Source organism: Apodemus sylvaticus, chromosome 1 (assembly GCF_947179515.1).
Source record: "Apodemus sylvaticus chromosome 1, mApoSyl1.1, whole genome shotgun sequence".
Lineage (NCBI taxonomy): Eukaryota > Metazoa > Chordata > Mammalia > Rodentia > Muridae > Apodemus > Apodemus sylvaticus.
The window spans coordinates 84,799,353-84,820,314 of NC_067472.1; the positions used below are offsets into that span (position 1 = coordinate 84,799,353).

At 43.1% G+C, this 20,962-nt stretch overlaps 1 protein-coding gene across 3 annotated transcripts in view; it reads right to left on the reverse strand.

The window, feature by feature from the left end:
- Positions 1 to 14,184, reverse strand: part of Mettl9 (methyltransferase like 9) — a 38,409-nt gene extending 24,225 nt beyond the window's left edge. The window contains exons 1-3 of one of the 3 annotated variants that reach the window (XM_052199963.1): positions 14,144 to 14,184; positions 13,836 to 13,909; positions 1,424 to 1,614 (exon numbers count right to left, since the gene is read on the reverse strand). In XM_052199963.1, the coding sequence (XP_052055923.1) occupies positions 1,424 to 1,614; positions 13,836 to 13,880 (236 nt within the window). In that variant the 5' untranslated portion in view covers positions 13,881 to 13,909; positions 14,144 to 14,184. Of the gene's footprint in view, positions 1 to 1,423; positions 1,615 to 11,681; positions 12,124 to 13,835; positions 13,910 to 14,143 lie in introns of those variants that run through there. The other 2 variants (XM_052199954.1, XM_052199946.1) reach the window with 2 other exon arrangements.
- Positions 14,185 to 20,962: the final 6,778 nt, after the last annotated feature.

Sequence of the window (20,962 nt, forward strand, 5' to 3'; positions counted from 1 at the left end):
ATCTGGCAATGGGGGATCCATAAAAAAAGACAGTGTCAAAAGGGTCAAAATCTACAAGCCCAGTTAGTTAACCAAAAAGAACTCTGCCTTTCAAGAAGTTCAGCAAGACCTGACAAGCTAAACTTCCCACAATGTTTAGCACACGCAACAGAATCATCCGAATACATATGGAGACAGTCCTAGTATGATGCCAAGGCTTTGGGAAGCATACTATATAGACAGAATGGTCTCCACTACATCCAGTCCTTCATAATCATCCTAGGTTCTCTACTCAAATCTCTCTAGACCTAACTCTACAGAGGAAGTATGTCTCTTCCTTATACAATAAGATGAACAAAGCTATCAAGTCTCTCCAGGGACATAGCTTAATGGTAGATCAGAGTCCTTGCCTCAAGTATAGCAGGTAGTAAAATTCCCAGTACCACCAATTTTTTTTTTTTTAAAAAATAGCAAATATTTTTAAACCAGGGGTGGTGGCACAACCTGGTTTACCCAGGATGTTAGTTAGCAATCAGGAGGTAGAGGCAGGAGGGTTGCCACAAATTCAAGACCAGTCAAAGACACATAGCAAGACCCTATACAAAAACAAAATCAAAGAATAAAAAACAACTGACTTTATTTAGCCTTCTTTCTTCAAGAAGAAATTTGATAAGCATCTTAGCTCAAGAAGGTTTCATCGTAGCTATGTAGTTATTTCTATGGAAATGAGTAGTACTACATAGTACAAAATATCTCTGGGTTCGAAATTGAGTTCTGGATTGAGACCAGAGCAAGAAGAAAGGCAGGCAAAAGCACTAAGTTTAACAGGGGAGGCAGTGAGACAGCTCAGTAGACAGAGGTGCCAAATCTGACAACCTAAATTTAATCCCGACCCACATGGTAGGAGAAAACCAATCCCCACAATTTGTCCATTGCCTTCAACTGGTATGAACAGAGAAGCCCTATTTTGAAAGAAAAACAACAAAACAAAACCCCAAAACAAACAAAACCCCTCAGCTCAGCTGGGTGGAGTGGTATACTCCTTCAGTCTAGCATTTGGGGGACAGAGGCAGATGGATCTCTAGGAGTTTGAGGCCAGTGTGGTGAGACCCTGCCTCAAAAGATAAAACAACAAAGAACAAGACTCCAGAATGAACCATCTCCTTGTAGTCCCTCTACTTCAGAGCAGGAAATGCACTAAAGGAAGTTTCTGACCACAGAAATAGAGGCTAATTAAGTTACTAGCAAAGTTACAATGAATTTTAAAAGTCTAAGTATACAGACTTCCAATGACAGGTACAAATGCTGAAGCTGAGGCAGTACCTAGAACAAGGCACCATTCATCTTTCCTTTTTAAAGCATAAGAATAAAAAAAAAAAAAAAAAAAAAAAAAAAAAAAAACCAGGGTTGGGGGATGGGAGTAGGGATTCCCATATTCACTTACCCGTTAATAGATGTTCTAGACATAAACAGGCTAAAAACAGATGATACAAAAGAATGATAGAGTTGGATAAATAGCCAGCCAGATTTCTCAATGCTGTTGTTTAAGAAGATCTGTGTTCCTTGGTCAAGATAACTCTGAACAAAGACAGACTGAAGTGATTCGCATAATTTCTCTCTGTTGCACACATACCACTAGGAAAGAAAAAAAACGATTAAGCATAGTTGATGTAATACCTAAGAAATGTAACAATAAAAAACAGAAGTCAAATATAATCTAAAGTCTCCAAATATAATCTCACAACTCTGAGGCCAATCATCTTTTCTGCCCGAGTGGCCCCCAAGTACAAAATTCCTCCTCAGGCATGATTTCACATGTCATAGTCTTCCCCCAGCCCTCTAGGATTTCTGGTCATGCAGCACAGCAGGTAGCAGAGCTAGAGCATCAGCCCAGGTCTTAGAAGCCTAACCCAAGGCTTCACTCACAACAACAGTCAAGTCACCTTCCCCGGCTGAGATTCACTCAGCATCACAAAGCTGTCATTGTGTCAATGACACACCTCAAATCCACCAACCAAATCAGCAGCAGAATGAGCAAGAATTAATTGGTACTCTGGAAAATACACCAGATTGCCTGTCTTCTTCAGAGATACAAGGGAAAGAGACCTTTGGACATCTTGGGGTCTGCTTTAGCAACATGCTTACCACCAACCCTCAAGAGACTGCAGGATGAACTCAAGAAAGCTAAAGAAGCGCCTAGAATTAATTCTGCAGGCAAGAAGATCAAGTGATGGCACACTTAGAAAAGATTTCAAGGAATAGGTTCTAGTAAGAACATATTTTATTGTTGTTTTTCCGAGACAGGGTTTCTCTGTATAGCCCTGGCTGTCCTGGAACCACTCTGTAGATAGGCCTGGCCTCGAACTCAGAAATCCACCTGCCTCTGCCTCCCAAGCATTGAGGATTACAGGCATGGGCCAACACTGCCCAGCTTTGAACATAATTTTTAAAACAAAATTCCACAACTACAGATAAAAGTTAACCTAGTAGATGCATGGTTCAGTGGTGAAGAACACCAGCTAACCTTCAAAGGACCCAGATTAGTTTCTCAGCACCCACACAGCAGCTCATAACCATCTGTAACTCCAGTTCTAGGATATCCAATGCCCTATTCTGTCCTCCATGGGTACTTCATACACATGACCATATATACATGCAAGCAAAATACTCAAACATATAAAATAAAAATAATTTATTTCATTTATTTATTTAGCTCACCTCCCAAAACATACATTTCCCATTAGTGTAGCAGAAAAGTGGGAAAGCTGCGTGACAGCTTCAGTGTCAGACCCATAAGAAAGTCCCAGCTCTGTGACTCCTATGTGAGTTCAGACAAGTGAGAGCTCAGATTATCATTCCTTAGCAGACAAGCGTGATGCTACTAGTATCTATCTTGGTAGAGTATAGGATTAAACAAAATAATGCAGGCAAGTCCTCAGCACAGCACAGCACAAAGCATTGAGCAAGACACTTGTGGAGGTTAGTAGTAGTGATTCCATTAACACAGTCAGATAACAACAAGCCTATTAAATACACTGGAATCACTCAATGCATATTTGTTAGGAAAATACTAATTTTTCTAAATAAGGAGTCTACTAGTCAAAAGTGACTTGCTTACCCCTGACAAATCTGGCCACTTACCAGCAGTAAGCGTCCCATACCTCCTTCCTGCACAATCAATGAATGGAGCAATTTTACAGTCATCCTATGCTTACTAAATGATGAATGCAATCAGTCTTCCTGACACTGGCTTTAAAAGAAACCAACTGTAAGCCAGCACAAACATGCAAAAGGTCACATTAAATGTCAATGATTCATCCTTTATACACCCTATATATCCCAAACTGAGAAAGTCAAACCTTTCTTGTTCTTGACTATGATAATGGTTTAACCACCATTATCAAAACTGCCTGACTTTACCAAAAACTCCTTGTTAGTGACAAGCTGCAAGATGGCTTAAACTCATAGCCTACACTTCTCTCCTTGGTCTAGAAATGTTCTTGCTTAATCATTTACTAATCCTTAAAACTTACTGAGCCTGAAGCTATGCCCCAGTACAGCTCATAAACCATTTTTATTATTCTCATGACCGTGTGCACATTCTGAACTCTGAGTTACACACAGACACACACACACACACACACACACACACATTACTCTGAAATGACTAAACAAGTTGAAACCCAGTACCTTGCTAATAGGAAATCAAGAGCATTCTATTAACATGGGCAAGAAGTCATCTATCTGAAAACTAGGAGCTAAGAATTTCTTAGCATCCATTTGTAAATGGACAACATGAATAATAATAGATTCAGACTTCCAGAAGTAAAGCAACAAGTGGCATCATTAACTGATATGATTTATTGTTTTCAGGCACCAAGAAAAAAGCCCTCAAATTTTTTTTTTGGGGGGGGGGGTGTTTTTGTTTTTGGTTTTGGTTTTGGTTTTTTTGGTTTTTTATTTTGACTTTTTCGAGACAGGGTTTCTCTGTGTAGCCCTGGCTGTCCTGGAACTCACTTTGTAGACCAGGCTGGCCTCGAACTCAGGAATCCACCTGCCTCTGCCTCCCAAGTGCTGGGATTAAAGGTGTGCACCACCACTGCCTGGCCCCTCAAATTTTAATACCATTATTTCTCCATTCATAATTACTAACACATGTGTTGACCCTTTCCTACCACAGAAGTTTTCTGGGGTCTCTGAATAAAAATGGCCTCCACAGGCTCTTCTATCTGAATTCTTAGTAACCAGGGAGCAGCACTATTTTAAAGGATTAAAAGGATTAGGTGTGGCCTTGCAGGAATGGAGGAAGTGTGTCACTGGGGGTGGACTTTGAGGTTTCAAAAGCCCCTGGCAGAGCCATCCCTCTCTCAGCCTGCAGATCAGGACCTAACTCTCAGCTGCAGATCATGCCTGCCTGCCTGCCTGCCACCATTCTCCTGCCATGATAATAATGGACTAACCTCTGAAACTGTGAGCAAGCCCTCAATTCAATATTTTCTTTTATAGTAGTTGCCTTGACCATGGTGTCTCTTCACAACAATAAAGCAGTGACAAGAGTTGATTAGGAAATGGAATTTGCTGCAGAATAAAAAGGAGTAAAATGCTTCCATGTCCCTCCTGACCAGTTGTTACAAAGCTTCAAGTCCACAACATTAATCATCACTACCAAAAGGCAGAAACTAAACTGTCAATCAACTAATGAGTAAAAAAAGGTGTGGTGAATGCATACAAGAGAACAGTACTCAATCACAAAAAGAATGAAGTGCAGGCTCATGCTCCAGATGAGCCTTGACCACATACTAAAGCAAAACAAGCCAGACACAAGGTCACACACTGTACAGTTAGTCTGCTTAGAACAAACATCTATGATATGGAAATCCAGGGACAAGAAACAGTTTTGTGGCCCAGGCCTAGGCAAAGAGACAGTAGGGACTGGCTACTACTAGACATAGGCTCCTTTTTGAGGTAATATTAAAAAAAAAAAAAAAAAATTCTGAAAATCAGATATTAGTGATGTACCACTCTGAAAATATTAGAATCTATCAAATTATACATTTTAATTTTTATGGGGACTGTGGAGGTATCTCAGTTGGAAAATGTTTGCCTTGCAAACATGAAGACCTTAATTCAATGTCCAGAACCATATAAAAGAAGCCAGGCATGTGGTGTTAAAATTTATAATCCAGTGCTGGAAAGGGAGAAAGATAAAGTCCTGGGGCTTCCTGGCCAGCCAGCCTTGTCATACCTATCTGGCAAGTTCCAGGCCAGTGATGAAGAGAACAGAGAGAACAATGTGGACAGCTCCTGAGGAATGACAACTAAGGCTATTCTGAGTGCACCCGAACTCACAAACATGCACACACATACAGCCACAGTGTTTTCATAGCAAACACACCTACATGTGGTGGAGAGTTTGATCCTATAGAAATTAAGCACTCTGAAAACACAAGTGATCTATCAAACCTCTTAGCATGTAAAATCTAATAACATATATAATAACTGTCAAAGTGCTCACATGGTTTCTATGGCCTTACCTCACTCCATGCACTACCCTGACCCTGGCCCCCAGTCTCTTCTAAAGTATCCTTTCCCATGAATTTCACAGGCTGTTTGTTCTGCGCGCTGTGCTCCCTCCTCATTAGTACAGCTCCATAAAGCATTTCCTCAGTTTCCCTGAACTTTCAGAGTAGCTTAGAGTTTCCCTCTTATATAACCCATGTATCTCCTTGGTGACATGTATGCCAGGTAAATAGTGACTAAACAATTACATATTTGGCATCTATCCTCACAGACTGAAGGATTCCTAAAGACTGGGACAAAGCTGGCTTCAGTTTGGTAGAGAGAGACACAAGATTTATTTGCCTCTGGCTCTCAAAAGAATCACTCTAAGACCCCAAAGGAGGTTTAAATAGGTAGAATCTGCCATCTTTAACAAACTCATGGAGGAAACAAGGATAACCACAGAGACATCCTGTCACTGGGTTATCAGTTGCTCAAACTCCAGGGTTTCTACAAGGCCTTGCTTAACCCTAACTTTGCAAACAGTGGTTAAAGCTATCTAGCTATCCCAAAACTGCATTACCGTGCAAAAACAAACGTGAGAGAGCCAGCAAGCACCAGGCACCTGCAAACCTCTATGTTGCAATTACACTCCATAACTTCCTGTCTTGACAGGGTCTCACCCTGTAGCATAGGCCAGTTTGGCTTGGAGCTCACTATGTAGACTAAGGTGATCATCCAGCCTCAATCTCCCAAGTACTAGAAGCATGAGACCCTGAGCAAGATCACATGGCTTAAACCTATCTTTAACAGGAGGTCATCTGAGTCTGAGAACCTTCAGCTGGCTCTAGAGTCCATTCGTGCAACTATACACCAAGAGCATCTTTTAAAAGGTTCTTGCTTCACTCTATCCAGTATTGCTTGAAAACAAAATAAGGCTATTCTCCAATGAAACAGGTCTAGACAAGTTTGAGGAAAAATAATCCAATATGAACAATGTCTTCCCACCAGCCAGGGTTTCTCAATCTTGGCCCTGACACTTGGGGCTGATAATCCTTTGTCATCAATTACCTTTACACATCAGATGCTGGCAGCACCATCCCAAGTGCACAAAATGTCCCCAGTGATAGAGCAACTGCTACTGCCTGAGAACCTATATGAGAACTGGATTTAGCCAGTAGTGTTTCCTAACCATCTTGGCTTAACTCTGGTCTGAGACTGCCACTGATTATATTAAAGGAGTGATTCATCTGTTTCAGGGAATTTGAACTTCAGAAGGGAAAATAAAAATCTGAAAACAAAAGAAACAAGTAACAATGAGACTATGATCTGGGTTGCAACCTGTAGAGCCTCAATAAGCAAATCTTGCTCAGAAGCCCAGGAAACAGTCAGTGCAGAAGCTGCTGCACAGTTGGTGGTCCCCCTGTAGTCACTGCTCTGCAGACAATCAGGCTTAAATGAAAGCCCTAGAGAGCTCACAGCACCAGATAAGATTCACCTTCCAGCAGGGAAGTTCTTTCAATAAAAGGTCCTCAAAGGCTACAGAGACAAAGGTGCACTGGGCAAGAACAAAATACTACACTTATTAAATTTCCTGTTGGAAGAGCCGTTAGAGCTATGCACCAGCTGCACATAGGGCTCAACTCTTCATCTGGAGACAACAGTGTCTAGAAAAACATTTTAATGATTTCACTATCATTCGCCTTTAAAGGTCTGCAAACTTATTAACCAAGAAAACTTTGAAATCCAACCAACCTACCGATGCTAAGCACAGTAGGCTGTGATAAATACCTTTGAAAACTATAGTAACAGTATTTGTGGCTATTTGCACAAGCTTCCAAGGACAGCAATAACTAGATAAATAGTAAAGAAGCAAAAGGGATGGGTGACAGTAGCATGGCGGCAGCTCTGACAATATTACTAAATCAAGGTAATGGGACATGAAGTCATATTGTCTGTCAAAACGTCTTCACGGGCTGCAGAGTGGCTCAGTGTGTAAGAGCATTTGCTGTGTAAACATAAGAACATGAGTTGAAATCCCAAGCACACATATAAAAAGCCGGACATGTCTGTATGTGACCATAACCATAACCCCAGTGTCAGAGGGTGGAACCAAGTGGATTCTGGAAGCTTGCTGGCCAAGCAGCCTAGCCAAAACCATTAGCTTGTGATTTAGTGAGAGACCCTGTCTGTCTCAAGAAAATAAGACAAAGAGCAATAGAGGAGTGTGCCAATATCCTCCTTTGGCCTCCACAACTGTGCACCTGCACACTGAATGCATACACAAAATACACTCATGCATGCACACACAAAATAAAACCTTACCAGACACATGAACATTTCTTAATGTTTATATAACTTTGGTTGATGAGTCACTTTTAAAGTAAAAGAAATGCAACTCTTCTATGAAACCACAGCTGACTGCCAATGGCTCGGGTAAGTTTCTCTCATTTTTTTACAGCTTAGCCATCACTCAAACATATGCTATACAATGAATAGTCTTTTCTTTCAAAATACAAATACAACAGAATTGAGCACACAAGTAGAACTTGAAAACTGTAAAACACAGCTTACTGACTTTACATAGTATGACACAATAAGTATTTGGTCTTTACACCCATACTTCTGATACAGAGCTCCTAAAACTTCTAGGAAGCCTTTGCAGTGGTAAGAATGTCTTTAGATCAGAGAGATGGCTCAGGAGTTAAGAGCGCTTACTATGCTTCCAGAGAGCCAGGGCCTGACTCCCAGAACCTACAAGGTGGCTTGCAACCAGTTCGCAACCAGTTCAGGACATCTAATGCCCTCTTATGGCCTCCTTGGAAACTAGGCATGCACATGGTGCCCAGACATGCATGCAGTCAAGATACTCATACATACAAAATAAAAACAAATATTTTTTAAAAATAAAAAGAATTTTTTTTTGTTTGCAGATAAGATGATTTCCAAAGTGGGAAGGAAGAAAAGTTATGACTAGAAAGCTGGAACTTTCTGCCCTATCCTATGTCCCCAAGAACAGGAAAAATACTTAAAATTGAGATTGGTCATCCATGGCCAGTAATTCAATCCACTACGCCTAACCTGGGAATTACAGTAAATTATACAACCTAGGGGGAAGGGTTGCAGGACCCTCTGAACACTCAGCCAAGCTGAGGAAAGGTGATGGCAGCCTGGGGACCTGAAACTTGCATCTGGCCTATGAAGTAAGTGGCATTCTGGTGGGACTAAGCCCTAAAACCTATGACTTAAGCCCTGCCCCTGTCTTGGGGCTTTAAGCCACTGCTAACCATTTAAAAACATGAGACTATTCTTATTTCACAGTCTACTCAAGTCAGTGAAACTAGTTTGGCCCTTGTTTCTTACCAAGGTAAAGCTTAACTCAGTTCTGAAGTTAGAACACTGGACTGAGGTACTTAGTTTTCAAGTTAAGCCCTTGAGCCTTGATCTCTAGCTCTAACTACTACATAGCAATTCTTAATAAGTAAATATCACCCAGGATCTTTCTCTTAACCAAAGAACCCTGCACAGTAAGTCCTTCATAAACCACTACCAAGAAAACCTGTGCTAAGTATGGTTTAGCCCATAATTTTTTCATGAAACTCCAAAAGAACCAGATGCGGCTGGCCTTGGAACCCACACACCCAAATGAACACCAGGACACCTCTATAAAACTATTAATTTAAGAGGGGAAGCCATTAAAGCTACTTCACAAGCAACAAAGTTATGTAGCAAACCAGGATTCTGGACTATAAAAGAAATACACCATCCACTCTGCTGGCGTGCAGAGAAGCCAGCCTCCCACTCTGCGTTACTTCATGGCAGCTTCTAGGCACACACTTTCATCCTGGTCATTTTCATCTTTACTTGCAGACATTTATCTTCATAACAAATTTACTCACCTCAAAAATAATGTCTGGCAGAGTATAGTGATACACACTTAAAAAATAATGCCGGTACTCAGGAGGCCAAGGTAGAATTCTGAATCTGTGGCCCTCCTGAGCTACACAGACCCGGTCTCAAAAAACTATGGGTAGCCAAGTGGCACACGCCTTTAATCCTAGCACACAGAGGCAGAGGCAGGCAGGTCTCTGAGTTCAGTATCAGCCTCATCTACAGAATGAGTTCCAGGACAGCCAGGCCTAACAGAGAAAAACAAACTAACAAACAAACAAACAAACAGCCAAGGACAAGCCAGACATGGTCATGGAACACCTATAATCCTAGCATTCTGGAAACTGAGGCAGAAAGATTGCTTTGAGTTCAAAGCCAGCCTGAACTACATAGGAGTACTAGGCCAGCCAGAGCTACAAGGCCCTGTTTCAAAATCTCACACAGACAAACAGACTGACAGACATACATCCTGACAGACTACCTATGGATGTGGCTCAGTGGTACAGTACTCGCCTAGCACATACAAGTCCTGAGTTTGATCCTCAGTACCACAGAAATAAATGAACATATGCAATTAGAAAACACTCTCTGGGAAACACTGAGATAGTGTCCACTGCCATCATTTTTCCTGAGCATTACAGTAACCGATTTTTTCAGTTTTTAAAATAAGTTCAATTTAAAAATATTTTTCTTAAAAAAAAAAATATTATGTGCACATGCACACGCTCATGTGCTGAAGAAGTCCAGAGATGTCCTACCCTGCAGGAGCTGGAGTTACAGAGTTGTGAGCTGTCTGATGTAGGTACTGGAAATTGAACAGCACATTCTCTTAACTACTGAGCCATCCCATAAGCACATTTTTTATGAGCACTTAAATCAAGCCACTGCAGTAATCACAAGTGTTATCATAAATACCAACAACTTGGAGACTCAACCATAATTCCTCATCATCGGGAATAATGTTTTTCTATCCACTGCTTGTTAAACATAGCATTTCCAAGTCCTCGCTCCACACGGGCATGAGGCCTTCTGATCCTGTATAATTAACAGTGTAGTACTTCAGAGTTGTCTCTATGACACTGAGCCATCATAAAATAGTCTGTGGCGATAAGCATGGTTACACAATTTAAGATTGTATATTGAATTTATATGCACTCCTAACAATACTACATAAATGGTCATCTAAGCACCACAACCACTAGGGAATTTAGGTAATGTAAATCTAGGATTCCTTCCAAAATAGAAAACAAGGTCTAAGTATCGATCTAGGGTAGAACAGTTTCCAGGACCTGGGTTGCATCCCAACACCATAAAAAACAACACACCCAGTAATTAGCAAATAAAATCTTAATGCTGTTGTTATACATAAAAAGGTAAGGTCCAAATGACACAAGGAATAAATCCTTACATCTCTCTGTAAAAGCAAGATGTACTAAACTCGGGCTTTTAGAAGCCCAAAGTTTGTCTAAAAGCAAAGGCTTCTCTCTTCTGTGATGCAAGGTTGGCCACAAACTACTTACAGTCAAATACGAAATACCTCCCTCTTAATTCAACAGCTGACCCATGAATGCTGCTTTAAGTGATACAAATAGCTAATGAAAAGACCATCCAACCGGTAGAACCCCCACGGCTCATAATCCATTCATTAACTACAAGAATTCACAAGGGTACAGTTCAGATTTTTAAAACCTCTCCCTTTAAAGCTTGCTTCATTTTCCTCCTCATTTCAACCTTTCTGATCAGCTAACTAAACCCAAGTTTAAAGGACACGTCTCATAAGCAGAGGGGGAGGAGGGTTCCTAGGCTGGGAGCCCAGACCTGTCAAACACATTTTTTTTTCCGGGAAAATGTCAGCCGAAATGTTCACGAGGCCCAGTTAAATGTCTTTATAACCCTTTGTATATCCAGAGATTCGGCTAGACAAAAAGAGACCGGCTTTCGGTTTGGTTCCTCGGGAGGGAGAGGAAGGTTGGCCGGATAGCTGGGGCAGTTTTCTGCTCAGGCCCCAGTGCCAGTTGGGTGGCCCACCCCAAAGTTGCTCGGGTCCTGAGGCCGGGCGCGGGTGTCGCCGACGGCCTGGGAACAATGCGGGGCTCCGGGGCGCCCACGCTGGGGCCCGGGGAGCCAGGCAGCAAAGGCTGTCCCCCGCCCGCGCCGCCGAACAAAAGGCGCCGCGGGGCCAGCGCCCGGGCCCGGAAAAGTTTGTGAGAGGCCGGGGCCGAGGCCCGCGCGCGCCGCCCCGCACAATGGCCCCGCCGAGCGCGGGAAGGCCGAGCGCCACGCCCCCGCTCCGCAGGGCCGCGGCCCAGTACCTGGTGCGTGTCCTTCCCGCCGCCCGCGGCCGCCGCTGGCCCGCCGGGGCCGCTCGTCATGTTCACGTACAGGGAGCGGGAGAGCGGGCTCCGCAGCGTCCACATCCTCCGCGCCAGCCACACGGACGCCAGGCTCAGGCACAGCCAGCCCGCCAACAGTCTCATCGGGGGGCCGCGGCCGCCAGCTCGGATCACCGCCGGGCCCAAGCCCAGGAGGAGGAGGAGGAGCCGCCGCCTCCGGCCACCGTCGTCGCCGCCCGAGCTCGAGCCATCGCCGCCAAGTCGCCCGTGCAGCCCCCTTCGGGGCCGAGGCGGGGGAGTGGGAGGAGCGGTAGGCGCGCGGCCTTCTCACATCCCCCGCGGCCCTTCCCTGCCCGGAACGCCAACGACTCCAGGTCCGGTTTCCACCCGGTGCACGTACAAATGCAGGAGGGGCGTTCTCCCTGCCCAATGAGCGGAGACTGGGAGGCCCGGGAGGTGGGAGAAAGGGCGTGCACGTCCTCCGTGGCGCCGCCTGGACTCACAATGGCGGAAGATCGGGGGGGGGGGGGGGGGGGTGGAGGGGGGGGAGACTTCCTAAAGGGTTTACTAGAGTCTTGCCGCTCCGAGGAGGGGCCTGCAAGACTTCCGGTCTTTCCATGCCTTAGTAGTAAGTATCCTGTGGGCCCCTCGACTACACCTTTGACCTAATTGTTCACATTGACTCGAGGAAGTAGGAACCTCATCCCTTTCCCCAGTCCTGACACACTCAGACCCAAGTTTATTCGATAGACCAGCCCTGCCCTTCTTGATACAGTCTTGACTGTCTATTTAATAATTTCCACTTGGGGTCAGCGAACCTGACACCCAACTCCAAAAGTCACCTGATAGCTGCAAAGCAGAGACTCTAAGGGGAAAGGATCCCACCTCTACTCCCAGCCCCAGCGTTCCCGAGCCTGAGAGACTGCTGTCACAAGTCTAGTGAAGCCCTCCTGAGTGAAAGCTCTGCCTTTGTTGGTCGCTGATGCTGCTGGAGCACTCAACGAAATGTGATGGAAAATGCACCTGTTCGACAACAAAGGCCACAAGTTAGTCCTGGCTGCCATGTTTCCTTGAGCTGACAGAAGTTGGACCAGGCATTCTTAAAATGAGCTCGGTCTGGGAAGATTTAGCCAGATATTTCTTAGATCATTTATAGCAGGAAGAAGCCCAATGTTTCTAAACTGAGGGTCATGAGAAGTTCCAGTGTCTCAACTTCCTGTTGCTACTAAGCTACAACATATTTCCTACTCCAGCTAATTCACACCTTCCTAGGTTTGTTAGAACATGCTTTTCATTTGACAGTGCCAGAGATTCTGTACATTAATTTTAGTATAAAACAAATTTATCTTCACATTAATTTCATCACACTACACTGAAGAAATTTCCAATTATGAAATAGTGACCTCTAGATGAGAAATGTCATTCCTTACCACAAACTCTTTAGGTGTTAAAGAATGTTTGCCATCTTTCCTTACTAAGAATATTTTGTTACCTAATGTGCATAGAATATAACAAATTACTTTGTATCCTCTCATTCCTGTATATTCCCTGACATCTCCCAGTTGGATGTAAAACCAAAGACTATACCTTTGAGCTCAACCTTCTAGAAGTACCAGTCCAGCATACTTAAAAGAAGCTATAATAGTGAGTGTAAGTGACTGTATTATGTCACCTCTTTGAGTTCCAATAAAGATCTTCTGTACCAAACCAGAGTCTTCATCTTTTTTAAGTAAAGAGGAGATGCAACACGAGTGCATAAACGGGCACCTCCCCTTCATCGCCTCTCTTTAGCCCTCCTTTCCTCTTCATCAGGCTTGTTATACAGGCTAAAGACAAAGGATACAAAAAACAGTGCCCTAACTATAGATTAAGCTTGCTTAACCACAGCTCCAAGACCTCAGAACGTGTCCTCTAAACAAGGAGCAAAAATACATCTGAGAGGTTCTGAAGAATTTTGCTACCTACCAAATTTTGCATTATGCCTGAGCAGCTCGCCTAGAAAAACTAAATTCCTCACATTCAGACTACTCTATAACCACAAACGACTTGTGTAGGTGCGATTTCCATTTAGGAAGCACAGGAAGAAAGCAAAGCACAGCATAAGCAAATGAAAAAGCAAATATGATAGCAAACCTTTTCATAGAGGGAGGTGTCCCAGCTCCTGGCTGCTCGATCCATCCAGAAGCCTTGCCGTCTCTCCTCTCTGCCTGCAGAGTTACAAATCAGGAGGAAGGAAAGCTGCAAGAGTAAATGTACTAAGCAGAAGTTCAGATTGCCCTCTGGGACGGCCGCTCCTAGGATGTCACTACTGTACCTTAAAACCTCAGTTATCCATGATGGGAATAGTAAGAGGCACCCCTAGTACAGAATGCCAAATATGAGCCAATATCCTTTCCAATGTGGCTTTGAAATGTAAGCAGTAACACTTCAGAGTCACATACCTGCTATCGTGTGCCTGCTGAGCTCCAGTGTCTGGCCTGGGTTTCTGTTCTATTACCAGAAATTGTGGCTGGTTTGCTTTACAAATATCCAGGCAAACAGCTTGTTTCTTAAGCAACTTCCCCCAACTCTTCCCTTACCTCCCTCTTCCCTTCATCTCCTCTCTTTAACCCTCCTTTCCTTTTCATCAGGCCTTGTTATATAGGCTAAGCTGGCCTTGAACTCACAATCATCCTGACTATGCCTCACAAACACAGGGATCACAAAAATGTGCTGCCGCTCCTACCTTCATATCTGCTTTTCAATTTCAAAGTACAATGTGAAAAAAAAAAAAAACAAGAAATATAGAGAGGAGACATGACGTGGATTTGCAGAAGACTTAAAACCATTGTAGCCTCCTTGTGGAGCTAATAGTCTACGAAGACTCCTGTAATTGAATGTTTTTCTCCAATTTTTGTATATACATGCACATATGTTTATGGGTGCATGTGTATGTATGTGTGAAAGAGATTGACTTTGGGTGTCCTCCCCTGTAGTTAGAATTTTGGTTTCTATAAAAAAAAAAACACAAATATTATGAGAATATGTTTTGTTTTAAACCCATGGGTAGAATGTGGGGCTGCTTCACATAGTCCACAGCAGCTATGATTTGCCCTGTACTCTAGCAGGGGCACTGCTTTGCCAGCTGCAGATATTTTCTGCGACTGTGTGACATTTGGAATTCTTAGGACTCTTCAGAGGGCATATAAATGCTAGAGCCCTAATTGGTGAGTTGTTGGGTTGGTCTCTGTTGGTTGCAGTTTGTTAATTAGCCATGCACAAAGAAGAAAAAAGAAGAAGAAATTAAATATCCTGACAGCAAAGATCAAACTTACCCCTAATCAGCAGGAAGTAGTCTAATGATAGCATCATCCCTTTCCCCTCCTTTCTTCTTTTATAACTACTGTTAGGAAGTTGAAAGGATAGAAGAAAAATTCACAAAGTAACCAAAAGAATGGGTACATTCCCCAGTCGTAGTCCAACTTTTTTAAAAATACATGGTCTGTCTCTGAACCAGCACATATGTGTTGGCTGATCAGCAAGCTCCAGTGATCTGCCACACTCACAGTAGGGTTACACACACACACACACACACACAGTAAGGTTACATACATTCACTACCATGCCACCAATGCTGGAAATCTAAATTCAGGTCCTCATTTTGAGCAGAGGGTCACTTTACCCACAGAGCCATTTCTCCAGGCCATAGACAAATGTTTTTAAGCTTCTTAATAATATTTTGTACCCATTCAGAAAAAAAGTATGTTTGACCCAACATGTTAAATTAAATGTGTGTTAAATTAAATGAGACAGACCCTGCCTTAAAAAAACAAAAAAACAAAACATGGTTTTAAGCGCCTATAAAACCAAATTATTTGTTTCAGAACTTTTGTTTCTTTTTTTTGTTTTGTTTTGTTTTTTGAAACAGGGTTTCTCTGTATAGCCATGGATGTCCTAGATTCTGTCTGTAGACCAAGCTGCCCTCAAATTCGGAGATCTACCTGCCTCTGCTTCTAGAGTGCTGGGATTAAAGGTGTACCACCACCACCCAGTTTATGATCTGGATCTTAAATATCTCCCTAAGGTGAAGTAGAAACTTCTAGTTTCTTCGGAAAGTTAGTTATGTCAAATGATGTTTTGCTGGAGCACACAGGTAAAAGGATGCCTTGCTAAAGCAGACATGTGAAAGAATGTTTTCCTGCAGCAGACCCAGGTGAAAGGATGTTTTGCTGGAGTAGACACATGATGGAGTATAAATATTATCCCACTACAGTGGGAGACTATGTTTGGTTTGCTCTGCCTCTCTATTCTTTGCTAACCACATGAATGTATTGGTTTGCCTTACATAGCACTGTTGAGCTCAACTTGTGGTGACAACACAAGAAACTCACCAAAGAACTGCTTGTGAGGTTCCTGCAGCAGTTTGACACTTTTGGGGCCTTGCCTCAGGCCTTTTGGTGAGCCTGGTGGTTTCTTCAGGATTGAACTACAGCTGATGGTTCATGCCTGTTGTCTCCCTGCCAAAAGGATTGGTCTGTACCTGCCAGTTCTTGTATACTGTCTGCCTGTCTAGAGGACTGGTCTGCAGCTGCTGAGTAGTATTTGATATTTGCTATGGGACTGAACTGCTAAGAAAGAAGATCCAGCTCACCTCTAAAAAACTATTGCTGGATGGGTCGAATTCCCCCATATCCTAATAACTTTTCTCTTCCATTGCCTCTGCTGGGTGGTGGGCTAGAGGAGAGGTTGAACCCTTATTAAAAGTAGGCTGTAGCCGGGCGGTGGTGGCGCACGCCTGTAATCCCAGCACTCTGGGAGGCAGAGGCAGGCAGATTTCTGAGTTCGAGGCCAGCCTGGTCTACAGAATGAGTTCCAGGACAGCCGGGGCTGTACAGAGAAACCCTGTCTCGAAAAAAACAAATCCAAAAAAAAAAAAAAAAATGTAGGCTGCAAAAAAATTATGCCTACATGAAGATCCATATGAAAAAGTGTTGGTGGCTAGCCTGCAGTGCTACTGGGAGGCAGTAGAAGCTTTTGGAGAGGAGCCTGGAAGGCAGTTGGGCCAGTAGTATGTGCTTTGTGGGGGATGGGGGTGCATTGCTCCCTTCCTTCTTCTCTTTCTCCTTCCCTCTTTTTCTCCCCTCCTCTCTCTCCCCTTCTTTCTGCCTCTCCAACCTCTCCCCCTGGCTGGGATTAGGTGAGAAATTTTTCTCTCCACACTCCCCTTCATGGTATTATTCTTGCCACAGAGCAACACAACTAAGTGCCCAGAGATTAAAACAAACCTTTTCCTTTGTTGGCGTCCTCAATCTTTTATCACAAGAATGTGACCATGACTAATGTGATACTCAAACTTTTTTTTAATTAGTAAATTTGACAGGTTATTTATTTTCTAGAAACTTTAGTCATTTGCAGTGGAATCATTCTGATCTCAGATAAATTCAAAGTCAAGGTGGAACTGAAAACAGGTTGTTTGTTTTTTTTGTTTTTGTTTTGTTTGCTTTGGTTTGGTTTTTAATAGCAGCCAGGGCTAGAGAGGAGACCCAGTGGTTAAGAGAATTTGCAGCTCTTCCAAAGGATCTGGGTTTGATATCCAGCACCCACACAGTGGCTCACAAACATCTATAAATCCATTTCCAGGGAATCTGACACCCTCTCCTGACTTCAGCCAGCACCAGACAGACAGAGGATACACACACCTGCATGCAGGAGAAACACCCATACACATAAAATTCAATTTAAAACAAAACAGCAGCCTAAATACCTGAAGGCCTACAGTAGCAAACAAAAATGACAAAGTGTGTCACTGGAGATTTCCCAGACCTGCTCATGCGGGCATTGCACCACCTTGGCCCCTGAGACACTACATGGTATGGAAACCTGAGTGTGTCTCCTTGCTTGTGTGATTTGAGGCAAATCACTTGGCCCCCCCATGTCTGTCTCTTTCAAATATAAAAGGCTTATTATAACACTTCAACATATGCAAAGAACTGGCTCTGCTGTTGTCTTTAGCATGTATGAGTCATTCTTCTCTCAGATGTCCTTTCCTTGCCTACTGACTTTACAATTCATCTGTAACGACCAGATGATCTGAACTCCTTATTGGCTATAAAATAATATTCACATAACTATGATGATCCTAATGTGGTCTCTGTCTCTTCACAAATTATTTTCCTAAGATATATAATGATCATTTCTTTTAACTGCATATTTGGAATGTTCCCACAGCTGTGCCAGTGTTTTGAATGCTTGTTCCCCAGTTGATGATGCTATCTGTGGTAAGTGTTTGGGGGTACTGAGGTGACGACTTTGAGAGATAGGGCCTGGCTGGCAAAAGTATAATCAGAGGCAGTCTCTGAAAGTTAGAGCCCAGCCCTGATTTAGGTCTACTTCTCTGTTTCCTGGTCAGCCATACTGTGAATAGTCAGTCACTGCCTCATTGGATGCCACCATGCCTTCTCTGCCATGATGAATGGAAGACCTGACTCAAAACAAACCTTTCCTCCCTTACTGTTTCTGTTAAGCATTTTGTTATAAAATGAACAAAATATTGTAATATCTAATCTTATGTTATCTTGTCCTAAGGGGATGAAGATGAGGGCAGAGGGTAAGAAATAGAAAATTCAAAACCATGAAACATTCAAACAATGTCACAAATTCAGGCAGCAAACTCAAGTTATCCACTTCCCAGAGAAGCTTGTCTCTTCAGTGAGGAAGTCTCCCACCCACTGGCTTGTATAACTTTCCCGCCTAATTCATCTTTTTGCCTCTGTAGCAGGGATGATGGTTCACCTATTTCCAGAATATTTTAAACTGGTACAGCTCCCCCACCCAAAATGACAATCTGATACTACCTCAGTTTACATTAGCAATATCAGTAGAAGGTACAAAGAAAGGGAATTTCCACACACTCAGTAATATTTGTTGAGCACAGTAGTATGTGAGGCCTTAGACTGGAGGACTAGAACTTTAACGAGCATAGGAATTCATATCCCTCAAGCTTTCTGTCCAGTATGGAGGTGGGACCAAGTGGCAACCGTGGAATGAGTGATAATTGTGAAATGTTGAGTACTAAAATTGAATTGCATATTGCTAGCTTTAGAAAAACACAGTCTAAGTGGAAGTGGGCCGGGGCACTCATCAGGACAAGCTGCCATACTTCTTTAGAGGATGTCTCTAAGCTGACAAGTCACTCAAGTTCCTGCTGGGCTCCAGGTGTGCCCTGAATGACTACAGAAACAGAAATGGGTGTGTTTCCCCACAACCTTTTAGAATGTGAGCAATCAGGGTCATAGAATTTTGAAGAAAACTATGAAGGTTAGCACCATAACCTACATTCAGTTAGCAATCAAATGGTAGTGATGATTATTGCTGAAGCATCTTAGCCACTTGAAGGGTCCAGTGTGTGTGTGTGTGTGTGTGTGTGTGTGTGTGTGTGTGTGTGTGTGTGTGTAAGCCACATGTGTTCCTTCAAACTTTGTCCATTTAAGGTACTTTTTTTGGTTTGTTTTTGCTTTTGTTTTATCTTAGAGGAGCTAGGCATTGTGGTACAAGCTTGTAATCTCCGTACTTGGAAGGTAGAGACAGGAAGACCAAGAGTACAAGACCAGTTTCCCACATCTGTATTTATACCACATTGTGTGAAAATGCTTCTGAGACTTTTGCTTTTGACAGTGCAAGAGGTTAAATCCAGAGCCTTGTGTATACTGGGCAGGTGCTCTACCACTGAACCACATCCCCAGACCTTGGTTTTTTGGATTGTGTCTTACCAGGTAGTTCAAGATGATAAGCTTGAAAGGGATACATGTGGCTTACACACACACACACACACACACACACACACACACACACACCACTAAATATGAACCTTTCAAGTGAGTTTATGAGTCAGAAATCTGATAAAAGGAGAAAGCTCTTGTGTTCATTGTTTCTGGGGCGTTTTCAAAGGCCCGGAGCCCTTTCATCTCGCTTTAAATGCACTTTCAAAGCAACCCTCATGCTTGGCCTCTTGATCGCTCTCTCCTGCACACATGTGAGTTTGGTCTTATGAGTGATTGCACCCTCTCCACCCGATTCACAACAGAACTTTATGACACCTCATTTTGATACACTTACTTTGAAACTATAAAACCTTATTTTGTGACTATAAACCATTCAAACTTCTGTTTTATATGAAACATAAAAGCATTGCCCTGGACCATGAGAATGCTTTTAAAAGATCTTAAAAATCTAAATACTTTCTAGTAGAGCAAATATACATGTACATAAAGTACACAAACAGAAAGTTTGTGTACTGTTCGGCTGAATAGCCACACGCCTGCTGGCATGAAAGAGGCCACTGCTTTATTTTTGTACAACTACAAAGTGGTGAGAAATAAGGAAGAACATTTTGATGAAAGAGGATACTTAGGCAATCTACCAACCCAGAAATCAGACAGAACCATCTCCCTTCTCTGGAGAAAATTGTGATTCACTTTTTAAATAGCCACATAGTCTCTGGGCTTATTTTATAATTAGGCCTAGGATCTTCCTCATATTTGATGTGAGTACAACTCACTGTGGAGCTAAGGGAGAGTAGGGCCTGAGGAGGAAGCTTAGTTGGAGCGTGGGCTGGAACTCAGCTGCTACAGTGCTCAGCGAGCATGCATGGAGTGCATGGTATCCTCAACACTGTAGAAACCGAACATGGCTTGGCACATAGCTCTGGGCTTGCCCAGCACACATGAAGTCCTAGGTTAGCACCTCAGCACTGCGTACACATGCTAGTGCATGCCTGTAATCCCAGTGCTCGAGAGAGGAAGGCAAAGGGATAAGGAGATCAAGGTCAGACTGAGAAGATAGTGTTTTCCTCAAAATCATGAGACTGTAAGTCTGATGCCCAGAGCCCACATTTTCAAAAATGCTTGTAAACTTATCACTAGAGAGATAGAGACACTGGTTTCGGGTCAGTTTGTGACCACATCTTAAAACAGAAACAAAACAAAAAGGCAGAGGACACCCGTGTCTCAATGATAACACCCAAGGTTGTCCCCTAACCTCCACAAACATGCACAAAACCTGCAACTACACCCACAAAATTAGGGTTATCATTGGCTACATAGCAAGTTTGAGATGGGCTACATGAGGCCCTATCTACACACACACACACACACACAGCTGGGAAAGAGAGACAGAAAGGGAGAAAGACAAAGATACAGAGAGACAGAGAAAGACACAGGGACAGAGATATGAACAGGGACAGGGACAGAGGGGGGAGAGAGATAAAGAAAGTGAATTGGAGA